At 38.9% G+C, this 18,780-nt stretch overlaps 2 protein-coding genes across 2 annotated transcripts; both read right to left on the reverse strand.

Moving 5' to 3' along the window:
• Positions 1-382: 382 nt before the first annotated feature.
• Positions 383-3,728, reverse strand: LOC103931838 (scarecrow-like protein 28). Its single transcript, XM_009341372.3, has one exon. The coding sequence runs from the start codon at positions 2,762-2,764 to the stop codon at positions 728-730; it is 2,037 nt and encodes a 678-aa protein (XP_009339647.2). The 5' UTR covers positions 2,765-3,728; the 3' UTR covers positions 383-727.
• A 2,660-nt stretch (positions 3,729-6,388) lies between these two features.
• On the reverse strand, positions 6,389-11,135 carry LOC103931837 (plant UBX domain-containing protein 8-like). Its single transcript, XM_009341371.3, has 11 exons — positions 10,927-11,135; positions 9,849-9,919; positions 9,155-9,743; positions 8,976-9,056; positions 8,787-8,902; positions 8,503-8,710; positions 8,198-8,386; positions 7,988-8,119; positions 6,978-7,121; positions 6,839-6,895; positions 6,389-6,669 (listed from the first exon to the last, which is right to left on the reverse strand). Exons 1-11 carry the CDS (start codon positions 11,008-11,010, stop codon positions 6,562-6,564), a joined length of 1,779 nt encoding a protein of 592 aa, XP_009339646.2. The 5' UTR covers positions 11,011-11,135; the 3' UTR covers positions 6,389-6,561.
• Positions 11,136-18,780: the final 7,645 nt, after the last annotated feature.

Here is an 18,780-nt window from a genome sequence, read left to right on the forward strand (position 1 = left end):
AATAATATGTCGATGGTAACATTTGAAGATGACTTAAAACTTAAACCAAAGAAAACATTTACGCTACCAGATGTGAAAGCTCCATGCATGCTCAAGCAAGAAAAACCCAATCCAATTGTTTTATTGAGCCACTTGTCCATTCTTACTACCAAATTTTCACATCAAAACAACGTGCTTTCTAGCTTTTTGTTTTGTACTCATCACTCTTTGTATGCGTGACACTTCACTCCTTAAGTATGTGCTACTTACTTGTTGCTCAATGGAATTTGCAGACTAACAATGCAGAGAGAGAGAGAGAAAGAGCAAAAGAGCCATATCATATGTAACAATGGAAATTTCAATGATCCATTAATACAAAGTAGAACAAATGATCAACCAAACAGATAACATGACTTGACTTTACTTGACTGATTTAATAAAGAATTTCAATATTACATAAAAAATCAAAGAATAAACAGAAATTGAATTGACTCTGAATACTAACGACAACATGGACCGCGAAGAATTGAAATCGAATGTCAACCTACAACTGCTGTAATTCTTACAAAACAAATGATTCTGACACTATCCGACCGACAATTTATCTGCAACAAAAGAATGAATGAATTGAACGCTAATGACAGATTTCCCCTACCTACAAAGAATTATGTATCCCTTTTTTCTCTATGCAACAATGGAATCAAAAGTGACTATTGTGTACGAAGAAGAAACTAAAATCCGCGGCTATTTAACTTGGTTCCGAAAATGATGACGAGCTGCCTGCTACATCAACTGTTGTCCATGCTGAGACTGTGTAAAGAGGCTGATCCATCCAACTTAGAGTAAGTGCCTCTGCTGCTCCGTCTTTCTCTTGCTTCTTCACGGCGTAACTCTCACTGGCATACATCTTTAACAGAAACTGGCTCTGAAGCATTTCCCTCTCCGTTATCCCTGCGCATCGAAACCCTCCTTGCTCCATCCACTTTCTCCACTTCTCAAAGCTCTCGTGCCTCTCCAACCTATCGCTTCCTTCACAAGCAACAATGTTCCTAATCTCTCGCGCAAACATTTCCTCTACTTTGATCCTGGCCTGGCTCCCCAAGGGAAGGCTAGAACCAATCGAGTCAAATATGGCAGAGTAGTACTTCAATGAGTTGGAAACTCTTGTCTCCAGCCTAGCATTATTGTGCTCAGCCTCTTGCTCTGCCATAAGAACTATTGTCGGGTTTGTACTTCGAACGAGTCCTAAGAAATCCCTCAGCGCTCCTCCTGTCATGTCATAAAGTGTTTTGTGCAGTTGGAAAACACAATTCACAGCCACACTCTCATGCTCCTTGACATGAAGCATCCAAACCCTCACATCCTCCAACCTGTCCACAACCGGGTGAAACTCGAAAGGCAGATTCAGTGCCCCCGCAAATCCAGCAAGCCTATCTCCCGTCTCGTTGAGCTCTTGCTTCGACTCCCCTATCCCCGTGATCCTAACATGGCTCGGAGGATTGGTCCTCAACGCCAAACTCTGGAACAAACTAGGCCACTGCAACCCTTGCTTGATGTCGAAATCTATGATGTGAACCCTGTCCTTCCCTTCAAAAGCTCTCAGTAGTATCTCATTCGAAGTGAAATGAACAAACTTTGGAATTGCGCTAACCTGGTTTAGAAGCCTTACCGCAATCCCAGAGTCCTCATCCCTTCGATCAAACTCTCGAGGAGTGTTGATCTGAAACACATGAGGCCAAAGCCTAGTGACTCTCAGAGATAATGCCTCAGTGTAATAAGCAGAAAGCCGACTTATAGCACTTCCTTTCGGCGAAGCAAGCTCCCCCAACTTAGCTATAAAATGGTTGATCGCTGCAATGTTCTTCAACCCAATTGCCTCCACACAAGCTGTAAGCAAGCTAACAAGCTCAAACCCTATATGCTCTGCTTCACTCTCATCATCATCATCCTCCTCCTCCTCTGCCACAACCCCTGCTCCTCCATATGGGACATAAGGATTCCTAGTCCCGTTGCCCGCTTCGTGTTCCGAGGCACTCTCATTTACCCTCAATGCCAAGCTCTGGCTCTCTGATGAAGTACTCGACGCCGCTGACGCTTCCCTCACCAGTCCACGGCTATCCTCCCCACCTCCATCCTTCTTACCTAAGTCAGTGATCTCAGTCACAATTGAGTCCAACCAAGGACTGTTTGACAATGGCAGAGGCTGCGAAATCGCCTCCCCCGGAACATAACAAACCCTCTCGTCATCCCCTGAACATGTCAGAGAAAACGGAAGCTGAGCCGTCCGCGGAGGGAGTTGGAAACCAGGCTGAAACCAAAAATTCCCACCACCCAATTGGCCTAAACCCAAACCACCGCCATTATCCCCACAACCCCTTTTCCTCTTTGCCCTGTTTCTGCAAGACTCATCATCATCCACCGGCTCCGCGAACCTCTTCCCTATCTTCTTCTCCCTCCAAAACTGATTACGATTCTCCTTCCCAGCCTCCACGAACGCCGCCGTTGCCGACACAGGACCGGTTGTAGCCAGAGGAGGCAGCCGGATGCTCTGCTTCAGGGAACAACTCCCCGCCTTCGAATCGATCGATTTCTCAACCGAAAGCCCCACAGGCCTAATGGGTTGCGACCTTGAGGTGTCCTTGCGGGGAAAACTGCATGGTAAGTCCAATCTCTGCGTGCTCATTGATGGTAGCTGGAAACTGCAAGCTTGTAACTGGGCTGCTGCTTCACTCCTCAGTCTATGCCTTGGTGACAACAATGTGGAACTAGAGCAACCAGCCAACATATTCTATGATCTTCCTAATTTTGTTTTTTTCAATATCTTTTTTGTAAATCTTTGGTTAACTTCTGTGCAGCTAAAGATCCACCCACCCAATGTTTTTTGTTTAATTTCTTTCTCGATCTCCCTAGCTATCTCTTCTTCTTTTCGGGTTTTCGAAAAATGTATGAACGTTTGAATGAATGTGTGAGATTAAAAGAGAAAATCTAGAGGGATAGACTATGTGAGTGAGTGAGTGAGTGTGAAAAAATCAACAAATAGGAATCCGATGAGTGAGTAAATCAATCAAATGGTGTTTGTGTACAAGTGTTGTTTTTCCTATATGTATTTTGTTTATGCAACAAAGAACAGATTATGCTAAAAAAAATTCCCAAACCCAAATAAAAGAATCAAAGAATTTTAATAAATTCCTACAAGAAGAACAAGATCATCGGATTCCGAAACGTTCAGAGGAAGCTCATTGGGAAGAAGAAAAGGTGTGATTTTGCATCACCATGGAGAAAAAAACAGAGTGGCGGATGATCAAACTCTGAGAAACTTTCAGGCCCCGACCAGCATTTGAATCCTCCATGGAGATCACCACCATGGCTGAAGCAGAAGCAGAAGTAGAAGCAGAACCCAGAAACCCTTTAAGCTTGCATGCATGAAAAAGATGAAGATCCAAGCAACTCTCTCTCTCTCTCTCTACCCAAAAGAACCAAAAACCATATAACCCTTGTGTTCTAATATACTAATAGGGCTTTTGATTCTCTCTCTCTCTCTCTCTCTCTCTCTCTCTCTCTCTCTCTCTATAGACAATCTCCACGACTGTCTCGATCATGGAATTTTTCATTCAATTTTGTAAATTATGTGAAAAAATGGAGGGCAGGGAGGAGTGAAAACGGTGTTGGGAAAAGACTGAGGGGGGAGTTGGGATTTGTGGGCCGTGGATTGAGATCCGACGGCAGAGAGTGATGGGGTATATGACCGTTGGGGGTTGTCGGTGAAATATAACCGTTGGGGGGAGGGGGTTTGGTGTACGGAAATAGGGTTTAGTCTGTGTTTTTTTTTGCTTTTTGTTTTTGGTAGGGGATGCGTGGAGTCTGCTAATATACACGTGGGGCGCACGTGCCTGTGCTTGCCTGCACTACACTCGACCGTTCGGGTAGAGTCATCATTGGGGCTTTCTGGATTTTGTTTAATTTCCACTTAACTTAATTACGTATGCTTTAACTTCCTTAACTTCTTTCATGGGCCCTCTGACCAGGCAGATTTTTGACACGTGGTGATCAAGCTTCTGCCATGTGTACCTTCCACTTTGTACTTTTTTTGTTTTCGTTTTTGATTAACACATGGCAGAATATCGACAGACGGGAGTTCGAACTCGAGGTTTCTTCCAACATAAGAAGTGTTATCGGCAGTTGCTCATTCATGTACTATTGATTTCTACTTATCAATGTGCGGACTTAAACCCACAATAGGCTATCAAATACCAACTTCTCTTTCTGGATCAAATTCACTTCCAACATGTGGCACACTTGATCCTACGTCATTTGATGTATCATCAAGGAATAAAAACCCCTTGGTCATGTGCCCACATACAATTGATTTTAGCTTTCTCTTTTGAATGTCTAGTTTATACTTAATTATGTAGTTAACTTCATGTGTTGTCTCACTTGCAAACAACGTATTGGATGAGTGCATTATTAAGTTATGCATAACCAAAAAAAAAAGATTGTCCAGCATATGTACATCTAGCATAAGAATGCTGAATTTGAAGGTAATTTATTATTCATCGTTACAACCTTGTTTTATAAAAATCTGTGAATTAAGATGAGTAGGGAGGATGGAGGAGGCTTGGTGTGAAGAGATCTAAAGGTTTGAAGCGTTTTTACGGAGAAAAATAAGTAGATTATAAGATTAGATAATAACACATGACACTATATGAATGGTCGATAATCTTACTAAAAATCGGATCGGGTATTACGAATGGAAAATGACACATGACACTACATGAATGGTCGAGAATCTTAGCAAAAATCTACGACGATAATGACATGTGAAGGATAAGACAAAAAAACCATTAAAAATTAAAATATATATATTTGTGAATAATAATCGTTATTGCCCTTACCCTTCCTCCTTCCAAACTGGTGAATTTGTACAAATGCAATTATTGTTTAAAATGAAAAAGAAAAAGGGCAATTTTATTGCTCCGCCATTGTCTTCTACCAACTTATAAAGATGCTCTTACATAAAAGGAGTAATGTTCCAAAACCTAATATGGTGGGATGGGGGAGAGAGAAGGTACAAGCCTAGGAGGGGCAGTTTGGTTTGGCTTTTACCATGCCACATGATTGATATTGAAAAAATAATATCCCCAAATGCTACAAATTGGATGAAATTAACCGAATACGTCATGATTTCTGCTAACTCTCTTGATCTGAAACGAAAAAAGTGAAACTGCAAAAAGACTGTTAAAGTAGTAGAGATGCTGTAAAATGTATATCATTGATAACACCAAAAACGAATCACCAAAACGAAGTTGCCGCGAAGGAGGGATGATGAAATGGAAACAAATGATAATATTCCTCCACACCCAAAAGTACTGTCTCTTAGCACCATTACTTTACCGTTTACCCCTTTCACTTTCCACTTTCTGCTTTTTAGAGTATTCGGATGCAGAGTTAAAAATAAAAACAAACCAAATAAAAGAGCAATTCTTCAAATTCCACGCCCATGTTTCACACGGTATGTTCTGAGTTCGATTATTGGTGCTGGTGAATCACACAATAGTAGCTAGAATGAGGCTAAAATGCATCTGTGAATCTTCTCGGCTCTTAGAAGGGTGGACTGCCGTGGCGAAACCATCAGCTAGTCCCCTTTTAAGAGGAACAAAAAAAGGAACCAAGGGGAGAAACTTCAATGACACAAGTGTAACGCCCCTATGGCGTCTCATATTGTGAAAGTTGCTCTCCTCACGAAGCCTTAACAGTTCAATAGGTCGGCCTCTACACCCAAAGGTTCCATCCGGATCTTGCATATAAGCATTCATTCTCCTTGTCAAATTATGATTTTACATGTGCATAAAAACTCTTCTTTTCAAAATTTTCAAAAAAAAAAATTCTATAGGGCTCCGGGGTAGCAGAAAAGATTTTAAAATGATTTTTATGATTCTCCAAAGTATCCGATACTCCAAACATTTTAACTGTTTGATCTTTGATCCTAACACACAAAAGACTAAGACTCAATGGTTAAAAAACTTGGGATACTCAGACGCAACATAAATTTTTGGTATATTTTGATTAGTTATTGACATCTTTGATTTGCAAGTACCGAAAATGTACGTTCTACGTTTACGGAGCCAACTAGTGTTTGATCCGACCTAATGCCGATGTTGAGTGATGGGTGGTCGGAAATCGTGTCCATAAGCAGTAGCCGTTTCACATCTTATGATCAATTCTCCCACATCTTAAAGCCACAAGATGAACAAACACAAGGAAAAATCATGCAAAATAGCGGTAGTAATAAGAAAACGACATCAGAACACATGTTTGAAAATTCCGAACGCACAGGATTGAAGTTCAATCCAATGTAGTACCACAGATATAGAAAATCGTTAACTATAGTGGTACTGATGGAAACATAAAATGACCTTAATTATTCTGCATTTAAATTTGATTCTGCCCATGTCCTCAAATCCATGTATGAAGCATTTCATCCAAACATCCCCCAAAAACCAATTGAAAACCAGGATTTCATTCAACAATATATGCGTACAAAGTAAAACTGTGTTCTACCTTTCTACATTTTAGAGCCAGCTGCTATATCGACTCCAAAAACAAAGCCTCTTGTTTGCTGGTAAGTCCAAGTTCATTCAGCGTCAATGCACTTTCTCCTTCGCTAAAAGCACGCCTGGGGAATGGCCTCACCTGTTTACAATTAACACCTCAAGATGTTTAGGATTCATAGCATTCGTACGCAGTTTTGTTCTATTTTCTCCATGAAAACAATTAAATCAGTATAACAATTTGCAAAGATTGACAACATGGAATCACTGAAAGTTAAATGGGTATTGAATAAATTGTAAACTTTACTCACCACTCTGTAAGAGCCGGGTTTGACCCTTCTGCCAATGTCAATAAAGTCGAAAAAAGACTGCAAACAGTCACTCTTGTTTAGCAAGGAGGATGGGCAAAGAGTTAACTCAGTTAAAGACATGTACATTCACAACAATTACCTGCAGCTTGTCTGTCCTGAGAAATCGACGGCCGTGGCGGCTGCCATCTGGCATTCGCACCAGAAGGGTTACAGCATTCTCATCATCTGATGCTGGTTCTTGAGGGAGAGTAGCTTCTTTTGCTGCTAATTGCCTCTCCAATTCCTGCAAGGAAGGCTCATAGAGAATGAAGATATTAGCAACTCTGAAAGTAGAACTCACTAAAAAATGAGTTGTACAATTATGTCTCAGTGTCAGTATACACAAACATACGCAGTGAATGCAAATTTTTCAAATGAAAGTACTAATTGCCCACCACATTTGGGAATTGTAACACCATCTGAGCAGAAAGTGTCAATCATACCAAAAATAACTCCGACACTAAATCCCCGGATGAAAACCAGAATTTCCAAAATGCTTAAATTCATAGCCTTCTTTTACATAAAAGTAAACTAATTATTGTCCATTAAGTTCTTGATTCAGTCTCCATAATAAACTTTAGTTCCTAACTCCGGCTGGCTTAAAAATACAGAATACTATATAATTCATTGGAGTAGAAACTACCAAGTCATTTTCCATCTCAAATGTCAAAAAGTTCGTAATTTTATTGGCAAAACGACACCTACAACTATTTATAGAGAAGTGGCTCCATTCATTCCCATCCTAAATTTAAAAAAACTCATTCATTTTAAAATTCCCACTTCTTATCTTTTTCAATTTAAAAAATGAAGAATGAAAATAACAAAAAGGGCAGTGAACTTTTCAAATTTTGAGAAAAATTGAAAATAAAAGAAAAATAGGATGGGAAAAAATGTTCAAGTGAAAGGGTGGGATGCGCATATGGAGTAGAGCCACTTTTTAGAAAACTCACTAAATAAATTAATAGAGAAAAAAGTCCTCTTTAAAAGGAAAAAAGCCAATGAACGATCTTTGCAAGAGTGGTATATGAGGAGAAAAGGACAGAGAGTAACATAACCAACATCAAATAATCTAAAAGTAATAAAGCATGTGTGCATATGTAGATAAAGTACCTTCTCCTCCTCGATTTTCCTCCTCGATTCTTCCTCTTTTAGTCTGTCTTCTTCACGACGAGCTTCAGCTTCCTCAATAGCCTTCAATTCTTTTTCTCTGTCAGCTTGAAGTGATGCAAGATATTCATCGTCCTGCATGTATCAAGTTAGTACAACCAATCAAACCACTTTTGGTGGCCAACTTTCAGACGTTATTTCCAGTATTTAAACCTGTTGTTCACGTATCAACCGCTGCGCTGTAAGAGAGGGTGAAGGAGGATGAGGTGATGGCCAGACATACGAACTGTCAGGCCGCATAGCATAGGGAAGGCGATATCCGGTCCCTTCAGGAATTCCACCAAACATTGCAGCCTCAAGCATCACTGCTTCGTCATGCTCCTCTGAAGAAATGCCTCCCCACTTCAATTATAAAAACAAGGTCCAGTTTTACTTGGTGTAAACATTTATCAACGTGATCAATTAACAACAATTTCAAACACTCATCAGAAATTATAATATCATAAAGAAGAAGATACCTCAGAAGGGAAGACGCTCTCACTGTGCCTAGGATGACTACCCATATCCTGCTCTCCAGGACTTGAAGGTGAGTTATCCTCATCAGCTCCAACTTCTTTTGCAGTCGCCACATCGCCAGAAGACATGCGCATGGACCTATGTCTGACAAGAGGCTGCTCCTCCACATCTTCAGTTTCTTCTTGGATGGATGAGCTTCCTGCCTCCAACCTAATACACTTAAACCACCCTCATCATATATAATGTTATAACACTTCAATAGCAAATAGAAACACAAGAAATATACCTTCCATTGAATGCTGCTAACTTTCCCAGCTCCACCTCAGCTTCCTTAGAAGGTACTGTTTCTGATGGGCCAACATTTTCCTCCTGGCCACGCAATGTTTTCTCTTGCTCTGCTTTCTGGACTCAGTTCATGTTAAAAAACATAATATGGATACCAATAAGGAAAATAAAACAAAAAAGGAAAGCAAACCTTCAGTGACAATGAAACTGCATGTGCAAGTTCAGGATCCTCTAGCTGAGGCGGCCTTTGCTGAGGCCCATTATCATCAAACTGGGGCATCAAGAAGAGAAGCAATACAAAGACAATCACTTAGTATATAAACCATGAACACAAGGTCCAACCCAACAGCTGTAGGCTATGGCACATACACTTGAAGCACCAAACTGTTGATTTGGTTGGTTTTCTTCAACTTCGCGTTTTGAAGCCTCAATTGCAGCTTGAATCATTTCTTCTTCAATATCATTGCTATAATCCTGCGAATCATCAAATCGAGGAGCACTAAGTCCAAAATTTGGGTGATGAGATCCATCACCTGAAGACATATCTTGCGGTCCACTCCTTTGACCAGCCTGAACAGTTGGGGCAGCTGGAATATCATCATCATCTTCCTCATCGATTATAACAGTCTCAGGGATACCTGGGCCATATCCCTGCTCTGTTCCAGTGACATCATCAATGATAGGATCATGGCCAGAATGGCCAGATGGCTGATCGCCATCTTTGACTTCAATGGGGATCTCCCTCACCTCTCTTGGATGAGTAACAAATGGAGTACGGTTTGTAAAATCTGTACTACTATCAAATATGGTTCTACCAAAGTGTGGATTAAGACTAGAAAATGGATTTATATCACCGGTTGCAGATAGAAGTGATAGAGGATCTCTCCGAGGTCCAACTGGAACTGGATCATCGATATCCATAAAATCATCTTGAGCTGAAACAGGTGTATCATGCACACTGGATGTGAAAAGGCATAAATGTTAGAGCTGGAGGCAACGTCCAATAGTTGATGATATGTCATACTAAATATTTAATAATGAGCAACAGAAAATGAAAGCATACTTCACCGATGTGCTTCTATCTCCTTCAGTAAAGTACGCATTCGCAGCTGCATTGAGATCGCCACCATGCTCCTAATTGCACGCAAATACAACAGAAGATCTATAAGAAATAATAAATAGACCAACATGCTAAAGAATTTATTTATTTTATTCATTTTCGACTTAGTTGTCTAATAAGTCAAACAGGAAAGAGCTTCCTCAAAAATCCAAGAGACTAAAACATAAACCTACTCAAATATAAGTTAAATAGTTTGCTTGTAATAGTAATTGGGAAAGAAACAACCATAGTTCATATGAAGGTTGTATAACTTGTATTAGATGGAGCTGAAGTAAGTTGTCTTTCTAACTACAAAGCATTGAGGCATCCAACTCCAAGAAAAAAACAGTTGCAGCATAGATACAACCAGATACATTCAGCATCTATAGTCACGGTACCAACTTATCAATGGCTGTAATCAGATACAGTTGAACCGACTATTCAACACCCAAAAAGTTGTGCAGGTACCAGTACATTCACAAACCCTCTAACTTCAAATAATCCAACGTCTAACCAACCGTTCACCACCTCTAATACCCATATTTCTAGCATTTAACTGATCAAAGAGAAAACTAAAAGCATAATCCTCTAACCGTACAATGGTAATCTCACTATGCTAAAACAACCATCTATCCTCTACCCGCTGTCCATTCACAACCCTAAAAAACAATCTTCAATTTCTTTCGTGATCAATCGAGCAGCGCAAGTAACTCCGTTTCTACTTCAGATTTCCATAATCAAGAGCCCACCATTTAACTATAATTTTTCAATAACTTTAGCAAAGAGTAGTTAGCTGATGAATAATACAATCAAATAACAATCCAATTAATACACACTTTATCTCAACGAACTATAGTCCACATCCAAATTTCAAATATTCTAAATAAGCATCAATCCAAATGCTCTCCAACTCAAAATTCCCAATTAAAATTCACAACCCAATGCAACAAAAACCCTAATAGCAACATTACCCTAGAAAACGAGAACTAATTCCGCGATTCGGATTTAAAGCTCAGAATTGAATTGGGAGTTGAAGAGTTACCTCGAGCTTTTGCACGGCGATGGTTTCGGAAGCGCCCGTGATGTTGATAAAGGTCTCGATTGCTTCCTGATTAGGCCTCGCCATGGAAGAACTTCAAGCAATTTTTGGAGCTCCGATTCCCAGTGTTTGCTGGTCTTTTATGATTTCTGAATTTTGTTCCGGAGAGTTGGTAGTAAAATTAGTAAGAGATATTTATGTGTGGAAAATATGGGCTGTGTTCTCTCTGTGTTTATGTGTATACATATACATATGTAGAGGGGGAACTAAGGCCGTGTTTGGAATACAGTTTGTTTGGGATTAAAAATAAATAAATACATAAATAAATAATCTTGAATTAACGATATTATCTACGCTAGGGGAATGAGGGTGAGGTTAGCCTCACAATGGGCTAACAATAATATGATTCAAATTCGCCTTTGACGAGAATCACACCTAATACCTCTTACTTATAATTGAAGAGGAATAATACTAAATCGTAGTACATTGTCAAAAACTTTAGTATTAAGATTCAGTAATATTTCGCTTTACTTGTAAATTAAAGATACTAAGTTCGATTCGTGTGAGCAACAATGGTTACGAAAAAATTATAAATAATGGGGGTTAAATTAATTGAATTCTTGTTGAGACTTCGGGTTCCATTTCGGTTGTAGGTGTAACCAAACCACCATTAAGAATATGGAAGAAAGTAATAATAGAAGTCGACTATAAAAGTTGATTTAAGTAGTATGATTCGTCTTAATTATTCTAACTCGTTCAATGTGTATCTTAGTCTGATTTCTTGCATATGTCGTTGTATTTAAACTAAAAAAAAAAAATAGCCAAATAAAAAAGTTTAAATGGTGAAAGTGCTTTTCGGCCGTTCTTCTCTAGTCTCCCACGTCTCCGTCTTGAAGGGCAAAAAGCATCGGAGACACATCGCACAAGTGCACCCGGATAACTTGTTGACACTTGACACATTGCACAAGCACACCCAGATAACTTCTTGTCTAAGCAGGCTATAAAGGACACATCAACTTGGGTTTAATAGTAAATTTGCATACTAGGCATTAGGCTCACTTCTTTTGGAAAAGAAAAAAGATAATGAGAAGAAGATTTGAAATCTCAAAAGCTCGTAATCAGTGGGTCAGAAATTTTGAGTCAAACTCATACGGTACGTCAAAAAATTTTAGCTCAATGATTCTTATAAAACATGGCTCTCACAGCTATTTGTGAAAGACTTAGCTTTGGTTGTAAATTATATTGTAGGTGAAGTTGGCTAGAGGAGTGTACTTTACTCTTAACACTAAGTTTAAAGCCCTATTCTCGTAATTTACAAATATTTAATATAATTATCACATCATTTGTCAAAACAAACAGATAAAACACTACGTCCAATTGTACTAAAACTCTATTTATTTGAGAAGATTTGGTGTTCATATATCATATAAACATACTATAATTTATACTTGTCTCATCAAGTATTGTACATTCACGTGAATTAATAATTTTATTTTAATAAATATAAATTATATATAAAAAAAAAAGTTACGCATTGATATGTTCTCAGTACTACTTTGAATTTCTTAATATGTTAGTTGTGTTTCTAAAATTTTATATTCGAATGATTGAGATTCCAAACTTTGTTTATGTTGTTCATACCATGACAAAAACAAAACAGAGTTAAAGGAGAATGATGGTTCTTTGGTTTGGTATAGAACATTGCAAGCTGTGTTTTAAAATTTCGGTAGCCAATATGTAAGTTGTCGACTAGGACCCGACTTACTAGAGTGTTGGAGATTTGCACTTTGATGATGGAGGCATCATCGTGAGGCGAGTAAAAATCTTCTAGATCTCGATCGCAGAACATGGGGATGTTGGAATCTATGGTTAGTGGTTTGTTGATGGAGGCCACTATTCTTGTTCTTGCAAGCCACTGTTCTTCCTTTTCAGGTGTTCCCCAAATATTCTTGCTCACTATATATGCAATTTACTCTAGAGAATGCTTCTTTTCCTATGCATGGGACAGGGTGGAGACCCTAAAGCCTTCTGGACTTCTTACAGTACTCATCAGGGGCAGGGCGCTGAGGTGGTTCTTTGGAGGTCAAATCGATTACTTCTGTCTTTTAGGTTGCTAATTCTTTGAAGCAAGAAACGGCTTCTTTTAGGTCCTCAATGTGCATTTACATGTTGGCGAGTCTTGCAGATTCTATGATCAGTGGGCTTCGCTGGACGCTTTCTAGGGATGAACAAATTTCCATGCCGTCTTCCCACATGTAATCCATGACGGTGGCCTCGTCATATCCTTGGTTTACGTCGTCTTGGAGGATCATTAGGCCATTGTCATTAATCGAGATTTCAGACATGTCAGTTGGTAGAATAATTTGGCCAAGAGGAATAAAAGTTAAATACTCAATGAAAGCACCAATTGTTGGAACCAAATACGCGCACCGTTATGTGTGGAGAAAGTGCTCGAACTCGGCTACCTACAAAACAGTAAACAACCGTGAGTAAGCCTAGGACCTGGGGTGTGCCGAACAAAGGTCTTAACAGTCAAGTCAGTGAATAGTTTTAGACTCAAGTAGTGGATATGAGAGTTCAAATGTTTAGATTGCATTACCAGAGATAAACCCTAGATGAGTGTACTTATACTGTGGAGAGAGAGAGAGAGAGAGACCTTTTTAGAATATAATCCTTACTCTAAGCCGAAAGAATCCTAGAGGATGTCTAGAAATAGATATTGCATCATCTTAGGACTTATGATTATTTGCAACGCACACCAATTTCTAGATTGTAAGAACTCCAAGACTTAAAGAATCTGATTATGTCCATATCTGGATCAAATCGTGTGTCTTGTGGAACAAGTATCGTAATCTAGTGGAGTCGCCAGGACTCCACCTATTGAAGACAGATGTCTCTTGATCATGGTTATTGTGTAACCAATGCCACATCACCCTAAGTTGTTAAAATGTTTGTTAGGTGGTTAAATGAATTGTTAGTTGGTTAATTAGTTACTTTGTGGTTATTGTTCAGTATATAATGTACTTCAACTTACAAATGTAATCAATTGTCATTTTTCCTCAAATATACAGAAGTTTCATTTCTCTCTCTAAAGTTTCTCTCTCTAGTTCTTCAATCTTTCTCAATTCTTTAATGTTCTTTGATTCTTTCTCAAAGTAGTTAAATGGTATCAGAGCCACTAGGCTCACGCCATGGATTCTAGTGGTTCCATTGTCATTCGATTTTGTCATCTTCTAGTTTTATTTCTCTTCCATTAAGTTTGTTAGTGCTTCTACAATCATTCTCAATTTTTTTTTCTCTTCATCGTTCTGTAATTTCTAGGTTATTTTTCCTTCTAGATCGTGTGTAGAGATTGTTGGGGGTATATGGGTTTTTGAAATTGTGGTGTAATCTGAATGCAGTTGGCTAGTGAGTTCTTGCCTATCACCTGTTCAATCTTATGCGTCAATGAATTTTAGTGTTAGAATAAGCGATCTTACATGCCATGTGTTCGAGATCAACTATTTGATGGATTGCTCAAGTTAAAGATTTAAGAAAGGTTCTTCAGTCATCTAAGATATATTTGGAGTTTTTGTATGATTCGTTTATAAATTCTTGGTTCAATTGATCTATGATCCATGTTGAAGAAATTCAAGAGATGTCCAATTATGTGAGTGAAAAGCTCATATCTTTGGTTTTTGATTATGGGTTTCTTTGTGTCTGATGGAGTTGCCAAAATTTTATGGAAATTCATGACACTCGTTAATTGTCTGCCATGGGTTTGTCACTATGCCTAAGAGAATTGGGTTTTTTTGTTGGCCTTTTCATTTTGCTGTGAAGATTTCAATGGAGTAAGAGAGTGAGATCATAAATGTTATGGACTCGATCGATTGCCAGAGACCTGATGTAAGAGACGACGTCTAATTGATTTTGGAATCGATCCATTCGGAAGTAGCGAAACAAGATGGGAAAATTCCTCCAATTGGTGGTTATGATCCTCTAGTGGTTGCTTCGGCATCTCCTAAGTTTGGCAACTTTCTCTTAATTCACCAAAATCCTAATTCTTGATAACTTGATGTATCTACCAGTGATTTGTGTTAGTTGGAGATGTCGTCTATATATCCAATTGCTCATATTTCTCTGCTTGAATACTGCTTTATTCTTAATTCCTTCTTGAATCTTGCAATTACTACTGCTGACTTGTGCCAAATTGAGAAGTACGATGTTTGGGAAGATTTTTAAGAAGTATATTGAGGAGTTCGTGGAAATATTTTTATTCCATCACATCCTATAATATCAAGTCTAACAAGCTTAGTTGTCGCATGTATCTACTATAACTCCAGTTTTATGTTTCTTAAAGCAATGAAATTTGAAGAAGTCTTTTACGGTAAATCCCACGAAAGGCTTTTACGGTAAATCCCACGAAAGGCAATCCTACATAGATGTTAATTTTCTATTGTTGAAAATGTGAAGGCCGATGCCATTGTTAAAAGAAGTTGTTTATGGTAAAATCCACAAAGGGCGATCATGTGGTACTATAGTTAAGGCCAATGCTATATTATAGTTTTGTTAATTTTTTGTTGTTGTAAATATTAAAGGCCGAAGCCAATGTTGAATGAGATTGTTGACGATAAATCCCACGAAGGATAATTCCGTTTAGAAGTTGATATACCGGCATGTGGATATGTTCCAACTCCTTTATAGAAGGCTATTATTTGTGAAACTATGATTAGAGGCAGAGGAATCACTGGTTAGAGGCAGAGGAATACAAGATGTCATGGCTTTTGGATATGTGCATCATAATTGTTTCAAGTCTTGGAGAATTGGTTCCTACATTTTGTTTGTAAGGGTTTTGGTTTGCAGAAAGATTTTGTGTTCCCAGAAACTACAGAGAAAAAAGCTGAAAAGTAGCTCATTAAGAAATGCTTGAATTATATTGTTGCTGCTCATTTATCTAATCGTTTGCATGCTTAGGTTCAGTTGTATTAGATCTTCATGATGCTAGTGATATCTTCCTGGAAGTAGGGAAGATGTCCAAAAACGGTGGTGCTGAAAAGATTATTAGTTTGACATTTATTATTTTTGTATTGCCTTGGATCATACTGCAACTCATTTACTATCCACTCTAGATCCTTTTGAGTACAAGCTATGGAGTCATCTTGACATTGGACAAGAGCAAACATTCTATAGATGGACCAATATTTTACCATGTTAAATACTCTCCTATACTACTACTTTTTCTTCACATTTTCTGGTGGGTATTTGTAACATCACACATTGCCTAGGGGAGTGGATCTTGTAAGCTTTATATGTATATTCTCATCCCTACCTAGCATGAGGCCTTTTGGGAGCATTGGCTTTGGGTTCCGTAGGAACTCCAAAGTTAAGTGAGTTCGCGTGAGAGCAATCCTAGGATGGGTGACCCACTGGAAAGTTCTCTTGTGAGTTCCTAGAAACAAAACTGTGAGGGCGTGGTTGGGGCCCAAAGCGGACAATATTGTGTTACGGTGGAGTCGAGACCGAGATATAGTGGGGGCCTCAGGCGGGGATGTGACAATTTGGTATCATAGCCAATCCCTGGTCAGAAGTATGCCGACGAGGACGTCAGGCTCCTAAGGTGGGTGGATTGTAACATCCCACATCGCCTAGGGGAGTGGATCATGTAAGCCTTATATGTATATTTTCATCTCTACCTAGCACAAAGCCTTTTGGGAGCTCATTAGCTTCGGGTTCCGTAAGAACTCCGAAGTTAAGCGAGTTCACGTAAGAGCAATCCCAGGATGGGTGACCCACTGGGAAGTTCTCGTGTGAGTTCTTAGAAACAAAACCGTAAGGGCGTGGTTGGGGCCTAAAGTGGACAATATTGTGCTACGGTGGAGTCAAGCCTAGGATGCGGTGGGGACCCGAGTCGGGATGTGACAGTATTGATTTATCGGACACTTGTTAAACAAATCCAAGCAAGAGGCCAGCGTAGTGATAACCTTCGGTCAGATAAAGTCTCACACTCTTTCACATTCCTATCAAGGATGCTCGAAAAAGATTACACATCAGCCTTTAAAGAATGAAAGTCTGAAGCAATCTCAGGCTCAACAGTTCACTTACATTGCTGCAATCTCAGGCTTGGTACCTTAGCTGAGATTGAAGGGGGATGAAGACAAATGTCTCTTGATCATTGGTTATTGTGTAACTAATGCCACATCACCTTAAGTTGTTATAATGTTTGTTAAGTGGTTAAATGAGTTGGTTGGTTAATTAGTTACTTTGTGGTTATTGTTCAATATATAATGTACTTCAACTTACAAATGTAATTAGTTGTCATTTTTCCTCAAATATACAGAAGTTTCATTTCTCTCTCTAGTTCTTCAATCTTTCTCAATTCTTTAATGTTCTTTGATTCTTTCTCAATGTTGTTAACACCTATTACCCCGGGATAGGGTGATGGTAGCACTGCTCCTTCGTCAGATCTAGCTCCGCTCGGAGCCGGTGAGTCCATGACTGAACTTCTGAGGTAACTATATTCAAATTAGCCTTACTTCAGCCGTACAAAAATCATGGTCCCACAATGCCCAAAACCAAAACTTATGTTATTCCTCCATTAATAGCCTGCAAGTGAACATTATGTGTGAGGCTAAGATGGTCATTTCATCCATTCCGTAGTTGCTCTCCATTTAGAAGCAACTATGGAAGGGATGAAACGAAAATGATGGGGCAGGTCATCGTAATAAAGAACCTGACCTTTTCACGGGTGCCTTCAACTTGGAAAACATAAGAATGGAAACGCACCAGTACTGCATCGATCGTCCAAAGGCGAACATACTATCATCAATATGGATTTTGCAAACAATTCTGTGAAAAATGTGACTAAAATTCATCATACAAATTTTTTTGTTGCTCACTGAATCTTACATCTCATCCACAGCTCAATTTCGACAAAAATGTATTCAAATTGCAATTGGCTTTAAAAAAAAAAAAAACATGTTTGAACTTATTCCTCTTTATTTTGTGGACTTCATTCTCAATAAAGAACATTTCCCAAAAATCCATATCTGTCCTACAACATCAAATAACAAACCGAATAGGAGAACAACATCATTCATTATCCAGATTGAAACAACTATCTCACTAAAATTGACTACCAATTCTCAATAAAAGCGGAGTAAAAACACATCATAAAAGTAGAAAGGTGAATGTGCAATTTTGACTACCTCCGTTACATTATGTGCAGAAGCAACCCATCCGTGAGAACCACCATCTGCGTGAGAAGCACCTGTCACCATTTCATCCCTTCAATAGTTGCTCTCCATTTCATCACTCCCATCTCTAGTGATTTCATCATTTCATCGTCCCAAACCCAGTTGATTTGCTTCTAAATAAAAGAGAGCCTATGGAAGGAATAAAATGACCATCTTAGTCTTACATGTGAGACTCACATGCAGACTACTAACGAGGAACAACATAAGTTTTGGTTTTGGGCATATGTCGAAACAAACTTCATTACAAGGGTTTAAATCCTAATCTTTTTACAACATGGCCTATCTTCCGAATACTTTATTAGCACATGATCTTCTATTTACAATCTTAACTATTTATTTTTTGTGCCACTATCAGGGCTAGGTACAATTTGAGAAAAATTGATAAATAAAAGAATAGGCAAAAGACTCCCATACTCATGGATTTAGATCCTCTCCGGATCCCCTCCCTGGAGATCCCGGTGATCAAGAAACAAGGACCATTCATCAAAGATCGTACGGCCATAATTAAATGCTTTTTACACAAAACGAGATTGCTTTACTTTTAAAAATATAAAAAGCATTTAATTGTAGCAGTACGATCTTGGATGAACGATCATTGTGCCTTGATCCCCGGGATTCCCAGGAG

The sequence above is a fragment of a genome, unplaced genomic scaffold (assembly GCF_019419815.1).
Source record: "Pyrus x bretschneideri cultivar Hongxiangsu unplaced genomic scaffold, Pyrus_bretschneideri_v1 Contig3, whole genome shotgun sequence".
NCBI classification, from domain to species: Eukaryota; Viridiplantae; Streptophyta; class Magnoliopsida; order Rosales; family Rosaceae; genus Pyrus; species Pyrus x bretschneideri.

Bases quoted from the DNA above. Each gene is read 5' to 3' on its own strand.
- LOC103931838 (XM_009341372.3), bottom strand. From the start codon at position 2,764: ATGTTGGCTGGTTGCTCTAGTTCCACATTGTTGTCACCAAGGCATAGA.
- LOC103931837 (XM_009341371.3), bottom strand. From the start codon at position 11,010: ATGGCGAGGCCTAATCAGGAAGCAATCGAGACCTTTATCAACATCACG. The intron at 8,711-8,786 runs GTATATTTCTTG...TAAGTGTATTAG, and splicing joins TTAGCAGCATTCAATGGAAG to GTTGGAGGCAGGAAGCTCAT. The intron at 6,896-6,977 runs GTAATTGTTGTG...GACTGTTTGCAG, and splicing joins TCAGGACAGACAAGCTGCAG to TCTTTTTTCGACTTTATTGA.